Consider the following 24,727-nt stretch of genomic DNA (forward strand, 5'->3'; position numbering starts at 1 on the left):
AATCACATTCTAAGAGTGATGGGTTGGAAAAACTGGAAATTGTTATCACCCTAACGTTCATGGTCATGCACTTCCTGAAAGAGTAACAGGGTCTGAGCCCCGGAATAACATGGTCCAGGATGACCTATGTCGTGCTAGTGTGTGGTGAGAGTGAATGTCGCTGGGGACCCAGCGTGTGCATAAAGGCTGGAATGGTGAGTTCCCTGAGTGTAATGAGGAGTGCTTACTGACGTGGGGAACAAAAGCAGAAGGAAATGGTAGATGAAATTAAAGTTCCTTATAGCCGGCAGCCCCCTGACAGACAAATACTTGAGGCAGGTAGAGTATGACATTCCTCCAGGAACTCCCTACTGTCTTACTGTTAAAGTTTTGCTAGGGGGAGAGACAATCTTAGCTAGGCCTCCAGGATCCATGAGTCTTCTTAACATATGAAAATCCTTTTGGAAACTTCCCATTGCCTTTACCTCCCCCAACTCCCAAGTGAAAGGGCAGGCCTACGCCGGCCGGCCGACTCCATCTTGTTCTGTGTCCTTCACCTTGACCACACCTCCTCCCCTTGAGTAACCTCCCACTCACCTGCCTAACAGGACACCGACCCTTCCCCAGCCAATCGGCTGAGGCCACAGCCATTACCTCACCAACTGCCCTTAGGCCCCACTAAAACCTTTGTCCTTTTGAAACTCGCTCTCTCTCCCCGGTATCTCACCGCTGCGTCGGTGCAGGTAGGGGATTGAGCTCAAGCTAGCTCGAATAAAGGCTCTTTTGCTTTTGCATCGGACTCGACTCCATGGTGGTCTTTGGGGATCACGAATTCTGGGCATAACACCAAGTATATAATCCATCACGCTTCACAATCCTGGGGCAGCTCTTTGTGCCCACGGGTCCTGTCCCCAGTGCTTTAATAAAACCACCTTTTTTGCACTGAAAATGTCTCAAGAATTCTTTCTCGGCCTTCAGCTCCAAACCCCAACACTTTCCACATCACTTACCACTTCAAATGCCTATGAAGCAGGCACGGAGGCAGATGCAGAGGTCACAGACATGCAACACCAGCCTCAAACATGATTTGTTTGTAAGGTGTGTCTTAGAAATTTACTTAGTTGCCAACGAATAATAAAAACAAGTGATTCCTCATTAAATTGCGAATTTCCAACTTTTTCTGAAAAAATCAGAGAATCTGGACACAACAGCTTGCCCTCCCACAGGGCAACAGTCCATTGAAGCTGAACTGTCATTGACCCTTTAGGTGGGGTCTGGGCTCAGCAGTCTCCATAGCCCCTCTAGGCAACGCATCCCATCTCTCACTTTTGTTACAGCCTGGTCTCTGTGGGGTTTCAACCCAAGCTTAGTCTGGACATCTGGCGTTAAACCATGGTTATTCTGGTCAGTACCGAATCATTTTCAAAAAGAAGGTAAAATCATAGCTCTCATACAGATAGAAAATGAGCACACGTGAGAGATTTTGTTTAACTTGAACTCTACCGAGGGAAACAGATGTTACAACCAGAGGAAAGTCTGAAGAGCAGACACATTTGTAGATCCAGAATATTGAGATAAGTGTACAAATGGGGGCAAGACAGGGGTGGGGAGATGGCAGAGAGAAGTCATTTACACTCCACAGGACATGCATTTACATGTCCATAGGCAGTGATGACATTCCATTGTTGTCATGAGTTACCTACAACTTTGGAGGCTATGAAAGGCACCGTGCCCCCCAGAGAATCAGAAGCAGATATCAGAAGGGGATGCTCTAGGCAAGAAATAGTTTTCCATTGATGGCAAAATTTTTTCTCTAAAGGGTCAATGGCATTTCTGACTTTAGGGACGCCTTCTAATGGGCCGGCTCCGGGCCGCACCCCTGGGCGGGATTGCAGAGCTGACAGGAGCAGCACCTGCTTCCCACCTTGCCTGTCTGAAACCTGAGCACCTAGAGGCCTGACAATGCCCTGGGGAGCAGGGGTGGCCTGGTCAGGCAGGCCCTGCTGGGGAAGGTGCCTCCGGAGCCCCGACCGGGCCTACCTGACCTCCTTCACCAGCCTGAGTCTGAGGGCCCAGAGCTGCAGGCCCCTGTACAAAATTGCACGGCTCTGATTCCCAAAGATTTTTATCTTCTTAGAGCCTTTGCTTAGAGCTGTGATCTCCATGCTGGCACACATTGAAGTCACCTGAGGAGCTTTAAGCAAACTACCTGAGAGCTCGGGCCCAGGCTGTGCTCCAGACATCAGCATTTTTAAAAGTCCCCCAGGGGATTCCAAGGTGAAGCCAACAGTGAGAACCACTGGTCTAAAGCCGCTTTTATCTCAGGATAAAATGCATGCAAAACACTAGGGATCTCGCTAAAAATGAAGATAATGAATGATTCTCCAGGTCTGGGGTGGAGCCCAAGAATTTGCACAAGTTCTCCACGAGTTCTCCTGGGAGACCGTGCTGCTGGCGGGGGTACCGCAATGAGCGTAGCCAGGGTCCAGACTGATGGACGTCTCCACCACTGGGTGGCAGAGATAAGTACAGATAGTCACTATTTCCTCCCTGGGAAGGCATCCAGTGATCTTCCCCCTCCTCCTCGGTTTACTGAAACAGCTGGAAGTACAGAGCCTTGCACTCCCAGGTCCTCATCTCTGCACCACATTCCCCCTACTGCATGCTGAGGCGGATGGATTTCATGATGCCTGAGGGCTGGTCCAGATGCAGCATCCAGCTCCAGGGAGTTGGGTGAGTCCAAGCAGGCTGACCAGAAGCCTGTTCTTGGAAGAGCTTTGCTCCACCATTCCTACCCTTCCTCCCTCCCCCTTCTCTCCCTGCTCCCCTGCTGGTCTCCAAAGTAGCCCTCAAAGACTGTTTGAGTTGAACAGACCCTGGCTGCAAACTGTCAGTAATTTTCCAACCAAGGAAAATCCCATGGACTTCACAGGAGGTCCAGGCAAGGCTGAAAAGAATCTTAACCCTCTGATAACTCCCAACGGAGGTGGGGGGCGAGGGTGGGAGTATGAGGATCTTGCCCCATCCTAGGACCTCCAACCTGGACTCTGGGACTGGGGCTAGCAATGCACTGGCACCCAAATTTGGTTAGGCAGCACCATCGTCACAACCTCTTCAAGGGTCCCGTAGCGTTTCCAAAGCATTTCATTAGCTGTCTCGATCATTCCTTCGGCAGAACAATGCCAGAGTCTAGGGCTCTGGGATGCAAACCTCAATCGGCCTGCACTCTAAGCACTCACCGCTGTCACGCCAGGCATCTCGCACACTGTGGCCTGCAGGGCTGGGCAGAAACCGTGGGTGAAGGTGTCCGCCGCCACCTGTAGTACATTCATCCCGCCGGCAGGGGGCGGCCGTCACCCAATCGGAGCTCCTGTTGGCAGACACACTGGCCCAGTGGGGACAGATCTGATTTTTCAAGAGAAGCTGGAAATACAGAATTTTATGTGAATTCTTCAAATCGTCACGTATGGGCAGCTAATTCAGCTCGTTATAAAAGACCTCGTGAACTAAAAATAAGTTTGCAAGACAAGCTATACCCCCAAAGAGCTGCAGTGGGCAAACTGAAGTTTGACCCCAGAGTGTGGGATCCTGACTTCACTCAAAAATGCCACGGCTTTATATCATTATTCCAACGCCCGCATTTTATGTGTGGGGAGACTGAGTTCAGAGAAAAGAAGGACTTGTCCAGGTTTGTTAGGGCAGAGCCGAGAGTAGGACTCAGGAGTCCTGACATCTGGTGCTGTCTTTCTTGCTTCAGAAGAACACCCACCAGAACCCTGGGGTCCCCAGCGAAGTGTGATCCTGTAGCTTAGAGGGTGTGCGCGGGAGAGCTGGTCCTGGCCAGGGGAGCCCTGACAGGGCTGGGGAGGTCGTCAGAGCCCAAGGGCAGGAGGGGGGGGCAGGAGTTTATTTTTAGCTGCCTAGAATGTGCCTGTAAGCCTTATTTAGACATCAGGCGACAGAGTGAGCTGGAGGCAGCAGGGCCGGGGGAGGAGATAGCCCCCTCCCCCTCCTGGGGCTCCTTTTACAACTGCTCTCCCCTGCCTGCCCCCTTATCATCCTTTCTGGGGGCTCTCGGGCTGCTCTAAATAGCAGCTCTTGGAGGCGTGGGCGCTCTCCTGCTCCGGCTGGCTGGCTGGCTGGCTGGCTGGCTGGCTGGCTGGCTTTCTCCTCCACCTCCACCCCTTATCCCCTATTCCCCATAGTCCCGTAGAGAAATAAAGCTCTAGAGACCTCGAATGTTTTCTCTTCACCCTTCTGGGGTCACAGATCTCTTTGAGAAGCTGGAGTCATTCATCATAGTAGTTTAGAGCTCAGGTAGGGAAGACCGATTAACATCTGCCTGATCCAGCTTATGACACGAAGCAAGTTCTTACACTCCCCCAAACTGAGTTTTCACTTTACAGTGGGTGGTTCCTGATGATTAAATGTGGTAAAGGATGTAAAGACTTTAGCATATCATAACAAATCATCAGTAAGTGATAGTGATGGTGATTAAAGCTATAGACCAAAATGGAATCACTCATACACACACCATTCAAGAGGTTCATGTAACCTCTGTGGCCCATGGATCCCAATCCATCCAATTAATCCATTCATCATTTCTTGTGGTATATAACTGACAGAGAAGAAATGGACGTATTTAATGTATATGATTCCATGAGTTTGGACATACGCATAGACCCATGAAACCATCACCACAATCAAGGTCAATAAACATATTCATCACTTCCAAAAGTTTCCTTTGTGCTTCTTTATTTTTTTGGTTTTTGTTTCGGTCTGTTTTTGTGGTAAGAACACTTAACCTAAGATCCACACCCTGGTACCAATTGAGTGTTGTTAACTATAGGCACTATGTTGTACCACAGAGCTCTAGAAACATCTTTCTCTTCTCGGCTTCTATGAGTTTGACTATTTGAGAAATCTTATGTAAGTAGCATCATTCAGTATTTGTCCTCCTGTGACTTATTTCACGATGCGTTAGTCCTTAAGATTCATCCATGTGTCACAAGTGGCAACTGTTCCTTCTATTTTTTTTAAGATTTTTTTAATGTTTTTCAAATTTATTTTGAGAAAGAGAGAGAGCGCGCGCGTGTGTGCACACACACAGATGCGGGAGGGGCAGAGAGAGAGAAAGAGAGAGAGAGAGAGAGAGAGAGAGAGAGAGAGAGAATTCCAAGCAGGCTCCAAGCTGCCGGCCCAGAGCCTGACTCAGGACTCAATCTCACAAATTACAGGATCATGATGAGAGCCGAAATCAAGAGTCAGATGCTTAACAGACTGAGCACCAGGCACCCCTAAATTTCCTTCTTTTTAAAGGCTTATATCCCACTGTATGTACATACCACATTTTCTTTATCTGTTCATCTGTCAGTGGACATTTGGGCTGTTTCCATATCTTAGCTATGGTGAATACTGTTGTAATAAACATGGGTGTGCAGATATCTCTTCAAGATCCTGATTTCCGGGGCACCTTGGTGGCTCAGTCAGTTAAGCACCTGACTTTGGCTTGGGTCATGATCTCCCAGTTTCTGAGTTTGAGCTCCACATCAGGCTCTGTGCTGACAGCTCAGAGCCTGGAGCCTGCTTCAGATTCTGCGTCTCCCTCTCTCTCTCTCTGCTCCTTCCCTGCTCTCTCTCTATCTCTCTTTCTCTCAAAAATGAATAAACATTTTAAAAAAATTTTTTTTAAAGATCTTTATTTCAGTTCTTGTGGATATATATCCAGAAGTGGAATTACTGGATGATTTTACCATATTTTTAACTTTTAAAGGAAACTCCACACTGTTTTCCATAGTGTCCACACCACTTTACATCCCCACCAACAGTGTACTGGAACAAAAGTGTCTTGAATCTCAGTCTTGACTCATTTGAGGAATAACTTCTGTCTCTGAAAAGGGATCAAAACAAAGATCTCTTCCCGTGGCAATGACAATGGATCTGAGCATCCCTTCTTTCAGGACCCGTACCCCAGCAGATCCTTGCATGCTTTCTCCAACCCGCCCTACCAAAGTTAGCTTCTGTTAACATACCTCCCGCAATGGGGCACTCACTCCCGGTCAAACCAGACCCCCGAATCTTGGGCCAGTTGGCAGTTCTTTCCTCCCAAGGAGGTGGACTCTACATTCCAGGGTTCCTCTACCCACTGCTTCTGGTTTTCCGAGACAACTAGGAAGACTGATCATCTTCGAGTGCTCTAGACGCAAAAGTGCGTCGAGGGGGAGTGGGGTGAGCTGGAGGTTCGACCTCCTTCCAGCCTTGCCCAACGTCCAAGCCCTGCCTGAACTCGGGCTTTTCCAGCAATCCAGGTTCCCGCGGCCGCCACCCTCTGCAGCTGCTTCTTTAAGAAGTGCCAAGGGGCTGGTCCTTGCTACTGTCCTTGGATCCTGTCCAGGGCCCTGATTTAAAAGGTATTGCAACGTTTTTAAAACAAAACAAAAAACAAACATGTGTTGTAACCCAAGGCCCTGGTAACCACAACACGGCTGGCTTCTAGCTGCCACCTCCCAGGCTAAGAGGGGAGGAAACAGCTCTCCGCCTACCCAAGGCACCCCATACTCTGCAGTGCCCGCCCGCCGTAGTTACCATATTATATTAGGCTGGAAGTTCCGTGAGGGCAGGGCCTGAGCTGGACCCCGGGGGCTGCAGTCCTGGACCGAAATGCCTTTTGGACCCTCACCAGTTCTCTTAGGAACCATTCTGGGGGCTACTGGACGGCTCAAGGCCAGTGCTCTCTGTCCACTCTCCACCCGCGCCCCAGAGTGAGCGTTTATAACAGCAGTCTGATGGTGCCTCTCTCGCTGCCCACGGGACAGAGTAAAAGCAGCTTGGCTGGGCCTTCAAGGCCTCTTCCACCTGGCTGCAACTCCTGCGCTCCCCCCCCCCCCCCCCGTTTGCCAGCTCTCCAGCCATACTGAGGCACTGAGCCACCCCGAAAACCCACACAGCCCTGGGTCTGAAAGGTCTTCCCCACTCTCTTTCTTCCTTGTTTTTCTCTTTATTTTTTTTAAGTGTATTTGTTTATTTTGAGAGAGAGAAAGAGAGAGATTGTGTAAGCGGGGGAGGTGCAGAGAGAGAGGGAGAGAGGGAGAATCCCAAGCAGGGTCTCCACTGTCAGCCCAGAGCCCGACGTGGGGCTCAGACTCATGAACCCGTGTGATCAAGAGGCTCGGGGCCTAACTCACTGAGCCACCCAGGCGGCCCCTTTTTTTTATTTTACTTTTATACATGTGTAAACTGCAAAATTATCACCACAGTATGGTCAGTTACATCCATCACTTTCTTTACAAGAAGAACCCCTGCTTAATCAAACATCACATCCTTGGTGAAGCCTGCTGTGTCCTGCTCTCTCCCAGGCGGAATTCGCTACTCCTGCTTCGTGGTACTTTTCCATACCCCTTGTTACATTACTTGTCTACCTGGAGCAGAGGCAGTGTCACCTTCTGCAGATGTTTTATTTAGCTTGCATGATGGGGAAGGGTGGGGCTTATACATTAAAAAACAAAATAAGACAAAAACGGGTTTCTCGTTTCTCTGTCTCTCTCTTTTTTTTTTTTTTTAAGTTTATTTATTTCTTTTGAGAGAGAGACAGAAAGAGAGAGAGCTCGGGAGAGAGGCAGACAGACAGGGAGAGAGAGAATCCCAAGCAGGCTCCATGCTGTCAGCTCAGAGCCTGACCCAGGGCTCAAGCCACCGTGAGACCATGACCTGAGGCGAAATCCAGAGTCAGATGCTTGGGGCGCCTGGGTGGCTCCCGTCGGTTAAGTGTCAGTCTTGGGCTCAGGTCATGATCTCATGGCTTGTGGGTTTGAGCCCCACATCAGGCTCTCTGCTGTCAGTGTAGAGCCTGCTTCTGATCCTCTGTCTCCCTCTCTCTCTGCCCTTCCCCCACTTGCTCTCTCTCTCAAAAAATAAACATTAAAAAAAAAAAAAAAAGAGTCAGATGCTTACCTGACTGAGCCATCCAGGGGCTTAGTTTCTCTTGAACACCTGGAAGTCAGGCCCTCCTGATGCCCGTCCACTCTCACGTACCCATTGGTGCTCCTTGCAGATGGCTGTGTGATTTCCAGTTGGCACCCCCCTCCCCGCTGATGTACCTACCCAGCCCTGTAGGCATTTCAGCTTTAAGCCATGGACCTAGATCATTCCTCTCAGATATTCTGCATCATTCCCATTTACCAATATTTGACTTCCTTGTCCCCATAAATTTTCGTATCCCAGGAGTACCAATATGTTGGAACATATTGGAACAATATGTTAACAAAGTGTAAACGAATGAATAGAATCGGGTCAATACAAAATACAAACGTCACAAATTCCTTTGTTAAATCATGTGTTCCAATCTTTGACTTGGAAAGCTCAGTGTCCGTCCTCACCATTCTCTGACTCTCATCCCAGTTACTTTCCTGCAGGGAAGATGCTCTCACTGGAACAGAGCAAGGAGGGTAGCATCAGGGCTAGGAGGAGCAGAAGGGCAGGGATGGGGCAGTTATCGGTCAGGACAGGGTGGCTTAAATCGTGATTACATAGCAGTACACATAGGTGGACAAGTCTTCATTGTTCAAATTAAAGAACCGGGCGCCTGGGTGGCTCAGTCATTAAGCATCTGACTTCAGCTCAGGTCATGATCTCATGGTTGTTGAGTTTCAGTCCTACATGGGGTGAGCACGAACCCTGCTTCGGGTGAGCTGGAGCCCTGCTTCAGGTAAAAATATGAGCCCTGATGGGTCCTGCCTCTCTGCCTCTCTGCCCCCCCTTTCTTTCTGCCCCTTGTGGGATATTCTCTCTCTCTCTCTCTCTCTCTCTCTCTCCTTCTGCCCTTCACTCACTTGCATCCCCCCTCTAAAATAAATAAATAAAAATAAAGAATGAAACGGAGTGCTAGAAACAAGCATATAAAGTGAACAAGGATGTACAGTAAATACGTCTGAAGCTGAAAGGAATCGAGAACACGCAGAACGTACAAACCGTCCTCTGATAAGGGATATGAGGGGGTCACGTAGGAGGGGCAGGCCAATTACTGGCTTAGGTGCAGCCAGGCAAGTGACTATTCATCTCTGATCTGGAAAGACCCCAGCTAATGTTGGAGTCCCGCTCATTCAGTTACATTTAAATCAACAAACGCTCATCAGAGGACCCTATCTAGGACTCAGTCTTAGTTCCTAGATATAAGGTGGCTCAGGTCCTGGTTCAGAACCCACAGCACAGTCCCTTGTGTTTCACACGGAGAGGGCAGTACAGGTAGGGGTGACCTAGACATCAGCCCAGCCAAGGATGTCTCAAACATGGAAAATCGGGCTCACACATAGACTCACTGAGCCCTGGACCCCACTGCCTACCTCACCTCCAAACTCATGTTAAAAAATCACCGTCAGACATCAGGAGGACATAAAGGTCAAGCAGCTCAAATATAAGCACACATCCAAATTGCCTGGAGGACTTGTAAAACACAGATGCCTGAGCCCCACAGCCAGCATTTCTGATTCAGGTGGTCTGGGGTGGGGCCGAAGAATTTCTAACAACTTCCCAAAAGATGTGAATGCTGCTGATCCCTGAGAACCACTGATATAAAGAAATGTCCACCCCTGTCCATTGCTAATATTTCCAGAACCTAGAGCCCACTTAAAGAAGTGATCTACAATTTTCCTTAGAGAAACTCTTCATGTGACATTGTGCCTTTCCTACTCTGTATTACCGTATTGAGATCCTCGAAGACTTCCATCTGAACTTTATTGAACAGATAAAATGCTAACCAATGATTATTGACGTGCATCGACTCTTGGTAAAGAAAATGGTAAAGTGAATCTTGCCTGCCGCCTCTCCCAAGGCAGCCCCAAATCCACACGTATCCTGGGACAATAGGCAGGGGTGGCTTTTCACTAATTAGCATTACTCAGGCTCCATTCTCCTTTCCAAAAACTCCCCCATCAATTAGTTCAACATAATTCAGCATAATTTTTTTAATGTTTATTTATTTTTGAGGGAGAGAGAGAGCAAGGGAGGAGCAGAGAGAGAGAGAGACAGAGGATCCGAAGCAGGCTCTGCACGCTTAGTGGGGCTCAAATTCAATAACCATGAGATCATGACCAAAGCCGAAGTCGGGTGCTTAACCAGCTGAGCCACCCAGGCGCCCCTCAATATAATTTTTTTAAGTTTATTTATTTTGAGAGAGGAGAGAAAGAGAGTGAGCACAGCCGGGGGAGGGGCAGAGAGAAGGAGAGACAGAATTTCAAGCAGTCTCTGCACCTTCAGCTCAGAGGCTGATGCGGGGCTCGAACCCACGAGGAGGACTCCAGATGATTCCTTGAGAAACACTCTAATTGAAGCCAAAGGACTTGGGGTACCTGGTTGGCTCTGTCAGTAGAACACACTACTCCTCAGGGGCAGGAGTTTGATCACCACCTTGGGGTAGAGCTTACTTAACAACAACAAAAAGCCTAAAGATTCAACAACTTTAGGTTTCCTCCCATTTTTTTTCTCTTATATATGATTTCAAGAGGAAGCTATCAAAACCAACATTTCCATCAAAGGTCTGGCAAGCCCAGGGTACTTTTCTCAGCAGAGCCTCACTTCCTATCTCCAGAACTGAAGCTGGGGTGCACACAGTGTCTCCAAGAGGAAAATATTCTAAGTTCAATGTAACAAACCTTATGAATTCGTTACAAATTGCATTCTGTTGCTAGTGACAAAATGTCAATGGCTGTGGCTTAAACAAAGTTGTTGTTTATTCTATTATGTGAAAAAATTAGGAAGTAGTTGATCAAGGCTGGTATGGGGGCTCGATAAATTCATCAGAGATCAGGCTCATTCTATCTTTTTACTCAGGGTAATAAAATGGCTGCTGGAAGTCGGCCATCATGTCTGTATTCTGGGCAGGAAAAGGGGGATCCCTCCTCCCAGCTGAGTCATTTCCCTATTAGAAGTTTTCCTGGAAGCCCCAACCAGTAATTTCCCCTGACATATCACCAGTCACCCCCAGATGCATGGGAAGCTGGGTAAGTAGCCTGTTAGCCCTACACGTTGCTGACCCAGAGAATACGATTCTGTAATTAAGGAAGAAGGAAGAATGGAAGTTGAGTAAGGTGTCTGGAAGTCTCTGCCACAATCTACAAAGTACCAGAAGGGGAAGGAGGGAGGAGATGGGAGCCATGTAACCTGCAGTGCATTAGCACACAAACTAGAACTCGGAGGAAAACTGCATGTGTGCTGAGAGAGCTGTGGAACAGGTACCACAAGGTTGTCGGGAGGAGACAGCATTTGAGCTGCTTCTTGATGTTCAGGTGAAACTATAACCCACAGAGATGGATGGTGCAGGAAGTCACTCCAGGCAGACAACACGTTTGGGGACCAACGGAGCTCAATCAGAAGAACCTGAACAAAAAAAGCTTTCGGAGCTTAAAGACATTTAGCAGCCACTGAGTTCAAAGGTTCCTAACCTGAGGGGCATCCGGGTGGCTCAATGGGTCCTACTCTTGATTTCAGCTCAGGTCATGGTCTCATAGTTCATGGGTTCCAGCCCTGCATAGGGTTCTGCTCCCCCCTGAAAAATGAATAAACTTCAAAAGGTTCTTAACCTGAGATGCACACATAGCCTTACTGCAGGGGCTTCAGGGGTCCCTGAATCACTTGAAATCCTTTTTTTTTTTTTTTAATGTTTATTTATTTTGAGAGAGAGAGAAAGAGTGTGTGTGAGCAGGGGAGGGGCAGAGAGAGAGGGAGAGAGAGAAAATCTGGGGGCTTGATCCCACCCCCCTGGGACCATGACCTGAGCTGAAGTCAAGAGTCAGTCGCTTAACCCACTGAGCCACCCAGGCGCCCTGAATTGCCTGAAATTCTATGCAAAACTTTTTCTACGTGGGTATACTGTCCTTCTCTCATGAAAGATGTTCAGGATAATCCCCATATTATTCCTTCCAATCTTTCCCAAAAGAGCGCACCTCGTCCCCCAACTTGAACTCTACACACAACCCAGCCACCAACTCTAATTCCTCATTCCTCAACTCCCCCACCTCCACACTCTACCATGACTGCACTCATGCTCTTCCTCCCCCCCCCCCCCCGGAGTTGCTCCTCTCTGCCTCTCCTCTTCCTCTACATATGGCAAGGTAAGTAGTGGTCTCCCCATCACTGGAAGTACAAAAGCATAGACTGCACAAACACCTGCAAGGGACATTGTAAGAGACATTGGTCTTAGTTGCAAGCAGCAGAAGCCGGCCTGGGACTCTAGGATTCTTTCAGCATGAAGGTCCTTTGGCTGTGCTATTCCTCCTGGAATTCCTCTTCCCTCTCCTTACCCACCATAGTCTCTTACCTTCTTTAATCCTAATAATTTCCCCGAGGAGTACACAACTTAACATTAGCTTTATCACCTGTTTTCTATTGTTCTCCCTCTTTTTCTATGTATAGGTGTAATGTAAGAAAAAGAAAAGGCAGATTATAACTAATTCAAGGACAAGACCTGAGTCTTCTTCCCTTTACGTTCGCTATGCCTTGTCCAAAAGGTGACCGATCATCCCAGTGGGCCCAGGACTGAGGGGACATGGGACCTCCAGAGCTAAAAGTGCAGAAACACTGAGCAAACCAGCATGAGTGAGCCACCCCACTTGCCCAAGAAGCGGGCACATCGTACCTGCTCATTGATTGGTAACTACGGTAGACATTTCTGCTGTTGGCCAGTATTTCTGGTTCTCTCCTTCCGGGTACGTATTGTACTTTCCCGCCCCCTTGAAGCAGAGCATGACTATGTGACTTGCTTTGGCCAATAAAATGTGAGTGGATTTCAGGTGTGTCAGTTCTGAGCAGAAGCATTTAAGACCCTTTGCACCATTCCCTTCTATATGCTCTCCTCTTGCCCTGGCGAACCCTGAAGGCATAGGGTTGAAAGGACTGCATCATAGGACGGTGCAGAATGTCTGCGTACTGCAGGGCCCCCTGCCTCCCCACGCTGGACATGGAGTGTGAACAAAACTTAGCTTTCCTCGCAGTGAGTCACTGCAACTTTATGTGTTTCATTGCCGCAGTAGAACCTAACCTAACCTAACCTGACTGGTACATCAACCACTGAAAATTCGATTAGCCAACCTTATTCAAACTCAAGCTGCAAAGCAAAACACAACACAACAAACAAACAAAAACCTTGCATGCTCGTGCATGAGCAGGGGAGGGGCAGAGAGAGAGGGAGAGAGAGAGAGAGAGAGAGAGAGAGAGAGAGAGAGAGAGAATCCCAAGCAGGCCGCATGCTGTCAGTGCAGAGCAGGATATGGGGCTCAGTCTCACCAGCCATGAGATCGCGACCTGAGCCGAAGTGGCACACGTAACTGACTGAGCCGCCCAAGCACCCCGATAATTTCTATTTCTCACTAAGATGTCTGGTACTGCAGACACTGCTGATTTGGGGGCCACATTTTGTGAATCACTGTCTTATATTATTCTTCCTTCCATGAGCCTAATATCATCTGGGTCTTTAGTTTCCTTTCTTAGAGCCTGCTATAATTGGTCTCATAGTCTGTGGAGTGGGAATGTGTGGTCTCATATTCTTTCCTCACTCATGACCACGAGTGCCTTTTACGTGGCCATACCTCCCCAAGTGTCTCCGGGCCTTGTATAATTTGCTAATACACACACACACACACACACACATGCACACTGACTTTCAAAGTTAGGTGTGCTTTTTCTGCACTGCCACTCCCAGAAACCTCAGCTGGTAACAAAGTGAGGGTAAATAAAAGTTCTTTTCCCCGGGCATTGACATGTGATGTCCCTTATTCCCACGGCATCTGCCCGTCTGCTCCACAAGGTTGTTGTGATGGGTAACATCTATCCAGGATGGACAGAGTAGTACAGACGCTCGTGAACTGGAAAGAGCTATGGACCCAGAAGTAAAGGAGGCATTACCACTGAACAAAGTATCATTATGTATTTGTAGGGACGTGGCTCGAAGCTTAGGTTCAGGAGTTAGAACTGGAATTTATTTGGGCTCTGGTACTTCCTAGTTATGTGAGCTAAGGCAAATCACGTCTCTGATCCCCGTCTTCGTAACCTGTAAAGTGGAAGGAATAATACCTTCGTGGCAAGGAGATGGGAAAAAATAAAGTAATATGTACAAAGTAGCCAGGGCAGACCCAGCTCCCAGTAAATGGTAGCTGTTGTGTTTACTAAATCATTGTTTTCATTTTTCTTCCTGGCCTTGTCTCTGCCAAGGGTCGGGGAAAACATCCATTGTTCATAGGGATCTTCTCTGCCCTGGCCCAAAGTTGTCACCATTTACGGAGAGTCTGGTCACTTGCCGCGGGCGGTGCCACCGCGAACCCCGAGGCCCTGCTCTTCGGGTATTTACGGCGCGCGGCCGCCCCAGCTCCGACCCAAGTCTGCGCTTCCAGGTTCAGTTTCAGGGTCTCGCCGGCAGCCCCGGCCGGCGGGCGCGCAGCGGGCGGCGGGGCCCGGGAGGCTGGGTCCTCGGGGGCCCCGGAGCAGGCAGGCGGCGTCCGGGAGTCCCCGGAGGAGGATGGGCTGCGGACACAGCCGGCCGAGCTGCTGCAAAGCCCCCAAAAAGGTAAAGGGCTCCGGCGGCGAAGTTTGCCTTCAGAGGGGAGGAGGGTGCGGAACCGCTCCGCCGCAGGGACTGTCGGCGCCGCCGGCCCCCCGCCGGTCCCCCCCGGGGTGCCAGGCGGAGGACGGCCAGAGGCCGGCGCGGAGGGAGGCGGGGAAAGCTCGGCCGGGCGACGCTCTTTCCCCCACCAACCCCCCGGCCCCGGGCTGAGCCGCGCGGGGCAGCCGAGTTTAGCCACACGGCCCCCGGGCCCGGGAAGCGCAGCTAATTCCGGCTGCCTGAGTAGGGAAATGTCTAGTGCTGTGGCAGGTGCCCTCTTCCTTCGGTCTGGGCGCAGCTTCGCTGTGTGGCCACGGACTAGTGACTTGACCTCTCTGGGCCTTCCGCTTTTCCCACCGTTCGGAGGCAGATTATCTCTAAGGCCGCTACTCGCAGAATGGTCCACGGGTTTACAGCAGCGGCACCACCCGGGACCTGTTTGAAATGCAGAATCTCAGGCTCTGCCCCGGAGCTGCCAAAATAGAACCTGACTTTTTTAACGAGATACCGGGTGCTCACAACAGGCTTTAAAGTTTGAGAAGCGCCCGTCTGGAGCCTCCTCGAGGCCCCAAAGCCGGTGCATGTGGGCCGTCCTGGGGGTAGCTGGGAGGGGCCAAAGAGGGAGGAGATCTGCAGCCTGCTGCTGCCCTTCCTTTCCTTCCTGTCCCTCCCCCGAGGGGCCTCGGAGCTGGGTTAGGACCCAGGGGACTCGACTCGGGTTTCTGACAGTGGGCCCAGCTGCCCCTTGAAGTCTGACCAGCCCAGAAGGTCAGAGCCTGGGGCCGGAGGACTGTCCTCGGGGGACAGCCCCGGGCACAGAGAGGGAAGAGGGGACCCTCAAGTTCTAACTTCTCTTCCTACTACTGCCTGCCTTTCTGCCAGGTGGGGACAGGTGGTCCCATAAACTTGATGAGCCTCTGGAGACCTTGAGAGGCTCCAAGCTGCCATAAAATGTAGTTATTTTTCATAAAACTTGAATCTCCCTGCTCTCTGCTCCTGCTTTGCTAAGGCCAGGACAAGCTTTCCCTGCCTTGTGCCTAGTTCTAGTTCAGGAAGATGAGTTTTCCCCCCAAGTACAAGCCTCTCCCACTTTCCTTGCTCCTCCTTTATTCCTAGTTCAAAAAACCTCACCAAGCTCTGACCCAGAAAGAGTCACATCTTCCCTTAATCCCACAGGGAAACTGAGGCTTGCCTGAAGCAGTGGAAGCAGAGGGCTGGCTGACAGGGATGGTGGGCAGATAGAGCCGAGCCTGGCTTGCGACTGGAATGAGCTGGTGATAGGTGGATGTCAGTTCTGGCTCTGCCATAAACAGGCTGTGTATCCCCGAGCAAACCCTCAGCCCTCTCGGGGCCTCGGTTTCTCCCTCTGCGTGGAGAGGAAGAGAGATGAATGGGATGACTTCTAAGGGTCGGAGGGTCCGTGTTCTCTGAACCCATGTCAGCATCTGAGTCTGCAAAGTGAGCCGAGTGTGATTTCCATCTAAGCAGGGACAGAAGGAGACTGGAAGAGGAGCCCTGGTCTAGGCATGACCCTTCCAACAGTGAGCATGGGTTCCCTTGCCTCCTGGCCCTTCTGAGAGCCTTACCAGCTGTCCCTGTCTGTCCTTGGTACAGCCTGAACTGGACCCTCCCGCCCCAAGCTTTGAAGGGCAAGTCAAGTCCACACAGACTATCCGAGTGGGAAAGGGCCCTGGGTCTCGCCTGGGCTGATATACCCAGTATACAGATGGGAGGTTAAGGCCTGGAGAAGGGAAGGAGTAACTTAGAGCAGACCCCGGGTATCCAGCCCCCTAGTCCAGTGCTCTTTGTCCCCACCCCAACTCTGTGCTTCATGTGGCTTCTTAGTGATTCCAAAGCCTTTTGGCATCAAAGCCTTCACTCTGTGGCCTCAGGGCAGTCTGGCCTTCCTTCCCTGCCCCAGCAACGCCAGGCCTCTGCCCCTGTGCAGCGGGACTTACAGGCCAGTTCTGTTTAAAGTTCATGCCTGTTTCCATCCCTCCAGGCTGTGCTCCTGCCCAATTTCTTATCCAAGGATGCTCCCAAGGCCATCCTCACAGGCTGTCAGTCCCCTGGGGGGACACAGGGCTCTAAGGATGGGAGGTGCAAAGATGAGCTCAGACTACAGAAGGGTCAGATCGAGGCAACGATGACTCACCCTTAGTGGCAGTTGACAGAGTACTCACGCTCACATCCTGCGGGCCTCGCAAAAGCCCTGGGAGCTAGGCTGAGCTGCAGGGTCTTCACCACTCCACAGGTGAGGACACGAAGGTTCAGAGGCGTGATGTGTCCAAAGTCATAGAGCCGGCTGGGGATAAAGCTGTGCAGCTGAGCTTGGTTTGCCACACCCGGCCTGATGCTCATCGCCGGTACAGAGCAGGTGCTGTGGAAATATTTGAGTGAGCAAATGGGGGCAAACAAGAGCCAGGCTAAGCCAGGGTGAGCCTGGGGTGCAACAATAGTACCTCCTTCAGCCTCAAGAGATACAGGACGGCTCCTTGGATTGGGGCAAAGGGGGGTGTGGGGATGCCTCGACTGAGTGCTGAAGGTTTGGGAGGAGTTACAGTCGAGGCAGAGGGAAGAGCCTGAGCCAAGGCTGAACCAGAGAGAGCCCAGTATGGTGGGGCTCCTTGGGGAGAGTGGAGGTGACAGGCGGCGAGGAATGAGTCTGGAACTTTCAGCGGGGACTACCCTGGCTACGGACAGGGGCTTGACCACTAGGACCTCTCTGTCCTTCCAAGTTCAGGGATGAGAGGGTTTGCTGAGTTCTGTAGTCTCCTGTGCCTGGTGGCCTTAGCTGAGAGACCCGGCCTGAGGCTAAGCCACTGATTGGGATGAGTTGACATCCTGACGAATGAATGCCTGAGTGGGGATCGCTGGCAGCTGGGTACTGTGGAGCCATCTACACCACGTGGTCCTTCCTAAACCCATCTTGACTGAGACCATGGGTGATGTGGTCATGTCCCCAGGAGGCCTTGGGCGGAGGATGGACAGAGGGGAGGGACCAAGGAAACAAATTTTCCATGGACTTGCCTGTAGAAGTGACATGGGAGTACAGAGGGACCTTCCATCCCCGGTAGCTTACCAGGGATGGGGAGGGGCTCCCAGTGCCTCGCGGTGGCCCCCCTGTGTGTGTGCCTGGCATGATGTCAGAACTGCCCAGTGCCCCGGGCTTTGGCTCTGGCCCCGGCACCTCAGCCCTGAGTAGAGTGTCGGAGAACTCACTTGGTCCTGCTCCCACAGCTGGGTCCTCAATGGGTGTCTTTCAGGAGCCCTTCATGAACACTTCCGGGTAGCAGGCCAGGAGAGAGAGAGAGGGAGGGCTGCAGAAGTGATTGACGTGGAAGAGCCCGGGCGTAGGCATAAATAATTCCGAAACAAAACCATGGATGCTAAGGGTGTGGGCTTTAGAGCTGGGTTCACGCATTGTTTTCTTCCCTCGGCGCAGCAGGCTCTGGGCTAGGTGCTGCTTCAGTCCTGGCTCTGTCGCAGGTCCATGAAGTGACCGTGGAAAGGGCGTGGCTTCTTTGTGCCTCGGTTTCTCCATCTGTAAGATAGGCATGAGATTAGCTGCCAGGTCATAGGGTTGTTCTAGAGATTAGATGAAAGAATGCACGCAGGAGAGTCCCTGATACACGGGCTGGCAAGTACTGTGCTGTTGATAAGAGGGCGTGTGCATAATGTCAAAAGGGAGACCCAGTTATACTTTAAGGACATCACTGCCTGGATTGGACCCGAAGAAAGCAAACAGGGATGTGAGAGACAGGGGGACATGAATGTCCTTGGAAGGCTTTGGGGATTGGGGCAATGAAGCCTGGAACCTGGCCGTTACCTCCAACCCTCTGAAGCGTTGCCAAGGGGGCTTGGGGAGCAGCCTTGTTCTCTGTTGTTCCAGAAGGCAGAATTGTGGCCAGTGAGGGGAAGCTAAAGGAAGCCAGATTCTACTTCTCATGGGGAAGAAAGGTAGCGAGTTCTCCATCTCTGGAGGAGTTCAAGCAGAGGTCAGGTGACATTTTGGCAAGAACAGAAGGGGGGATTGGGACTAGCAAGTATTTAGGATTCCGCTTAAGAAATCTAATTCTGATTATTATAATGTTTAAGGCAAAATTTCGGAACTTGGAAAAATATAAAGAACTTTAAAAATCACTTTTAATCCCACCATTAAGACATAGCCTCTGTGTATATTTCGGTGTCATTCTATTTTCCCTACTGTATATATAATATACATGAGGGTGACTATTTTTATACAATTGGGAATATATATATATATTTTTCTAGAGAGTGCGCATGTGGGTACAAGCAGGGGAGGGGCAGAGGGAGTGGGAGAGATTATCTTAAGCAGGCTCCACACTCAGCAGGGATCCATGACCCTGGGATCATGACCTGAGCCAGAATCAAGAGTTGGATGCTCACCCGGCTGAGCCACCCACGTGCCCCAGGAATATGTTTTAAATAGCCATACTCTAGTTAATATTTTCTGGGTGCATTTTTGTTAAATCGTCCACAGAAACATGATTTTTAATGGCCACCTAATATTCTGTGGATGTTCCATGGCTTATTTAACCAGTTTGGACCCTTGGTTGTTTATATGCCCTAGTCCTGTGCTCATTTTTCATGAGCATCCTTGTGTTTTCATGCTAAGGAGGGAGAGGGTGGCTTTGAGCTCAGAGGGGAGCAGAGGGACTGAGGGGTGGCTTCCTGAGACAGCTGGGTTTTGAAGGTTGGTGGGATGGGGGCTAGACGGTTGTTTTGGGGTAAGTGGGAAATAGGAAAGTCCGGGCCCCTGACATCTGGTCAGTAGGAACAGGGCAAATCTGACCTTTTAGCTTGGTTTGCTGAGGGTGGGGTGGTCGGGAGTATGAAAGGAAGCTGACTTTCCTGGGCACCGAGCCCTCTGCCCCAAGCATCATGGAGACGTTAGTGTGTATGTAGCCTCCAAGCTAATGATTTTTGCCCAGTCTGTAAAATCATGCCAGCTAAAGCCCTTACGGGCTTCCATACATATGCATTCTGAAAATCTTGTGAGATTGAAAGCCAGATTTCTGTTTTATAAAGGGACATCTGTACCCTGTGACCTAAGACGATTAGAAAAATTTCTAATAATCCTTGCCTTAGAGACTCAATCTTTGGCAACACATTTTCTGCACATGTACATGTTTTTAATTCTATTCTTTTCCTTTGTAGTTGAATTCCCAGGTGGCTGGCATAGGTCCCTCAAGGGTCCCCAGCCACCTAAAGACTTGCATCTTTGCCAAAATTGGGTGTTGAGTTTGGGGCCTGTGCTTCATGTCTTTTGTTGTTGTTGTTGTAAAGAGAACAGGAAAGATAAAACTTCAAATTAGTTGCCCAGAAGCAGGCTGCTATGTCGGTCAAGCTGGTGACACTCTTGGGTGGGGGGGGGGGGGGGGGGGGGGGGGATGGCCACCTGACCTCTCAGTATTTGTAGATCAGGTAGTAAACGAGTGTCTGAAATCTGCCTAGGAAAAGGTTTCTAAAGGGCCTCGATAAAACATTCATGTTCGAAGAAGAAACCGGGAAAAAGTAGGAACACCCTCCAATAAAAGGAAGAACCTGATGGTTGGCCCGAGTTCTGGGGGCACTTGGGGTTCCATCTTTGTCTTCTCAGTCCTCCACCCTCAGAGCACTGTGAACCGTGCAGGATGACCTGGAGGCAGAGCAGGACCCGGAGGGAGAGCAGGGGGAGCCCCTGTGAGCACACCGTGGGCAGAGAGAAGGCGCAAGAGAACGTCCATCCTTCTTCAGCGTGTGGAGATCTAAACCTGCCCATTACCTGAAGACAAGTCACCTGGCATTTCTCGCCAGGTGAATTTTAATCCCTGAAAATCGTTGATCTTGTCACTTTATTTTCAAACCTGAATCTTCCCGAACATCTAGGCCAGATGCCTTACAATACCTAAAACACCCCTCCCACGTCCATGCTTTTCCCCCAGATAAGTGATGTACAACCTGACCTACTTCCATGTCTCCCTCTCCCCCAATGGTGGAGCTCTTTCACTGAGTGTGCCAGAACCTTGTAGACCTCCTTGCCATTTCTCCATGGCTCCACACCACCCTACTTGCTGCCGCTCCTTAAGGAAATAGCCTTGATGTTAGGAAATTTATCTGTACTGGAAATTTATCTGTACCCCCCCCCCCAACTCATGTGCACCTAGAAACCATGAATGTGACCTTATTTTGGAGATGGGATCCAGTTAGGATGAGGTCATACTGGATTAGGATGGGCCTTCATCCAATGACAGTTATCCTCATAAGAACAGGAAATTTTGGACAGGGAGAAGGCCATGCGGTAACAGAAGCAGGGATTGGAAGGATGCGGACGCACAGGCCAAGGGACACCAAGACTTGCTGGCAACTGCCAGAAGCCAGGAGAAGGAGCTAGGACGGATTCTTCCTCAGAACCTCCAGAAGGAACCCACTCACCTGACAACCTTGCTTTTGGACTTGTAGCCTCCAGAACTGTGGGAGAGCACACTTCCGTTTTAAGGCTCCATCTTTGTGGTGATTTGCTACAGCAGCCCTGGGGAGCTTGTATGTCTTCGGGTTAATGGCTCCCACCCTCGCGCTCAGCCTTCGCCCCTGCCTTGCCAGCAGTCAAGGTGGACAGCAAGAGCCCACCCTTGGACCCATGGCTCACCAGAAGAGTAGGGAGCGTGGCAAACGCGGAGGTGCTTGGACGAGGAGGCCCAGATGCTTTTGGCCACCGGCCACCGGCCGCGGCACCTGCGGAGGCAAGGGCCGCCCTGGGAGTCAGCAGTGGACTGACTCCTGCCTCTTCCACTAACTTGCTATGGGATGGCAGATAGGAGGTTCTCTCCCTGGGCCCTGACTTCTCCATCTGTAAAATGACTGCTGTGGCTGCTTTTAGGCTTAGAGAGAGGTATTTCTTCTTGTTAATTTCTTTGCACACAAGTAAAGTTTAAATACACTGTTGTGGGTTTTTTTAATTTATTTTTTATGTTTTTACTTTATTTTTGAGAGAGAGACAGAGACAGAGCATGAGTAGGGGAGGGGCAGAGAGAGAGGGAGACACAGAATGTGAAGCAGGCTCCAAGCTGTCAGCACAGAGCCCAACGCGGGGCTCGAACCCACAAACCGTGAGATCATGACCTGAGCTGAAGTCGGACGCTTAACCGACTGAGCCACCCAGGCGCCCCGGAATACACTGTTGTTTAAAAAGTCCTAAGAATTAAGGTAAAACTAATGCTACCCCTCCTTGGCCACAGCAATCTTCGTCCTTTCTCTGGAGATGACAAACAAGTGCCATCAACCTGTGCTTTTCTTGGCCCTTTACTCTGTTCTTTTGTGCGCAGTAGAAATAGTTTATTTGCATATTGGTGGTCTACCAGATGCCTTTCCAACTGGGTATGTAACATGTGCTTCAGTTTTTAAACTTACGAGTGACATCGCAGAGTATTAGGTATCTTAGTGTATCGAGCCAGCCCCCACTACAGATGTGAGGCTGGTTTCCAGTGTGCCTCTGTTACAAACGACTCTGCTGTGAGCGCCCTGGAGGTGCCGTGTCCTCACTGACGGGCGCCTCTCTGCTAAGCACTGCGATTGCAGGGGGGTGGGGTATGCCGCCTGTAAGCTGGGGTGGCTGCTGAGGTCCCCGTCAGCTTGCCCTTCCTTTTATTGCCTCCCCACGGGGGCTGCTCGAGAACAGAGGGTGGTGTGAAGGGTGCAGGAGACCCACCCAGGCCCTCCTGAGCAAAGGCACCTCCTTTCTTGTCCTCTGGAGAAGCCCTCTTCATGCAGGGGTTGACGGCTGAGTGTGTCAGATCACCTGCCCTGCTCTGCCCAGAGCAAACGAGTGTGACGGGATTGATACAGGATGAGGTGTCCGGATGACCTCCCTCTGCCCTTCTTCTACATCCCAAGTGTGTCAAAACCAGAAGGACTCCGATGTATCCCATTGCCCAACTCCGTGCCAGAAAGAGGAGGAAACAGAAGCCCAGAGAGGGTAGGGTACTTTCCCAAGGTCACACAGCAGGCACGTGGCAAGCCAGGGTTTTGACTCTGAACACCCACTGGGGAGTTTGCCATTGGGTTGGGGAGCAAGGTGGCTGTCTGGCAGGGTTACCTGTGCTCTCGGCACTTCTCTTGCCCTGCCCCGGCCACTGACGTCGTTTTCTGCCCCACTCCTTCAGGGTCTCAGACTGACCCAAATGCCAGAAATGGTGCAGACTGCCGTGTCCAGCACCAGACCCTCTAAGGTGATCAGAACTGGCAGACGCCCTGGGAAGCTGGTAGGGGGCCGGAAAAGGTAGGCTCTGGGGAGGAGGAAAAGGAATGTGGTGCATTGGAAAGCCTTTGTCTGGGCCTCAGCCTCTCTGTCTGTGAATGAGGATGAGCTCTGCATTCAAGGCCTGCCACGCCGACTGCCATGGTCTGACTCAGTAGTCCTGGTGCTTAAGAGGCAGGTGGTTCTGTCCTCCCCTGAGGTCTCATTCATCAGTCGATCAGATAAGAGCAGTCGAGACCACATCCGCCCCTGACTGGGGTGCTCTGGGGGCATCACAGGTGTTCAGAGAATAGGCGGTGGCCCCCCAGCACAGCCGAGTGCAGGCTGGCCCTCCTCCCTTTAGGTCGGTTGTATCACCACACTGATCTGTATCCCCGGGGCAGTCAGTTGTGGCTGACCCCACGCTGTATGATATGAACAAATTGAACTAAATCTTCACCGCCCCAGGTACTGGTAAAATGAAATCAAATTCCGGCATTACTTTGGCAAAATACTTCTGCCCATTTTAGAGGTAGGGAAGCTGAGGCCTGTGTGTATGGTGATCAGAGCCTCTGTGATTTGGGTGGGAACGCTAATTTCTCAACAGCCCTGAACTTTTAGGCCTTGCCTTTCCTCCCACTTCTGGAGGGGGCCCTTGGGGCCTCCACCCCCACCTCCTTCCTGCCTCTACCTCAGCCAATAGGCTTGGCCTGTGGTTGGTAAGCTTCTGAAACTGCTGGTGTGGGGCCCCACCCACGCTGAGTCCAGACACCGGAAAGGCAGCTCAGATACAGCAGGGACTGAGTCCCTCAAGGCCCCAAATCATCTATCCCCTACACTTCAGCTACTGGGATCAATCTGGTGTTTGCATAAAGGAAACGGAAGGGCCTCCAGCCTCCTTGAATCCAGGTTCTCATTAGGGCTCTGCTCCCATGCTTTGAGGCCTCTGGCAAATGCTGCCCATCCCACCACTGGGCCTCAGGTTTTCCATCTGGAAATAGGAGGTGGGGATTGGAATAAACTGTCTCCAGGGGCCCTTCCAATCCTGCCTTCTGGGTCCCAGGAAGCGTTCCTCGGCCAGAATAGGTGTGATAGAACTATGTGCCCAAGGCAAGTTACGGGACAGGAAAGGAACAGGTAACTAAAGGGTCCTTTGATTACTGAACTCTCTAAGCTAAGCAGGAATAACGAGGGGATATGTCATACCACTCCATCAGAAATACACAAAGCCCGAAGGCCCACGGAAAGCATGGAGTGATGGTCCCCACAGCGAGGTTAGTGATGGTCCTAAAGTGTCTTCAGGAGGCTGAGCTATCCTCAGGGCTGCCCTTGGCTTCCACCATAGCAGGAGTCCCAAGGTGAGGAAGAGCTGGGCGGCTCTATCCGAGCTGCTTCTGCCTTACTCACTCTTGCCTGATGCAGCTCACAATTTGAGGGAAGTAGACTATGGAAATTCACCTGTACTACAAAGTACTACAACCCGGGTAATACTCAACAGAGCCCTCTGATACAATGTTAATGCTGGTGGGTTTCACATCCCATCTGCACTTTATGCTTAGCGGAGGTCTTTCCTTGCTGAACATCAAGGATACTTCACAGAATTTCAGACTGTTGGGGTCGAAGGTCCTCTGTGATCTCTCAGTCCAACCTGCGAAATGAAGGTTGCCTCTTCTTGCACGCTACCAGTGACGGAGAACTCACTACCACTGCCAAACCCCAACCTCTAGTAAGGCAGCTTATCTCTGTTCCGGGGACAGTTCTGAAATTCTTCTTCATGCTGAACTGAAACTTCTCGAAACTTCTAGTCCTCAGCCACAGTCCTGCCCTCCAAGGCTGTGGGCCACACACTAGAGCTTCTACCTTAGGATAGTCCTGTGAGATTTGAAGGCAGTGGCCAGGTTTTCTTGTCTGTTCTTGAGGCG

At 50.7% G+C, this 24,727-nt stretch overlaps 1 protein-coding gene across 1 annotated transcript in view; it reads left to right on the plus strand.

Annotated features, from left to right (window-relative positions):
* The first annotated feature begins 14,363 nt into the window (after positions 1 to 14,363).
* The window catches only part of CCDC69 (coiled-coil domain containing 69), a 35,492-nt gene continuing 25,128 nt past the window's right edge, over positions 14,364 to 24,727 (plus strand). Inside the window, exon 1 of the mRNA XM_042948799.1 lies at positions 14,364 to 14,530. Coding sequence (XP_042804733.1) covers positions 14,483 to 14,530 — 48 coding nt within the window. The 5' untranslated portion in view covers positions 14,364 to 14,482. The remainder of the gene's footprint in view (positions 14,531 to 24,727) is intronic.

Source organism: Panthera leo, chromosome A1, assembly GCF_018350215.1.
Source record: "Panthera leo isolate Ple1 chromosome A1, P.leo_Ple1_pat1.1, whole genome shotgun sequence".
NCBI classification, from domain to species: domain Eukaryota; kingdom Metazoa; phylum Chordata; class Mammalia; order Carnivora; family Felidae; genus Panthera; species Panthera leo.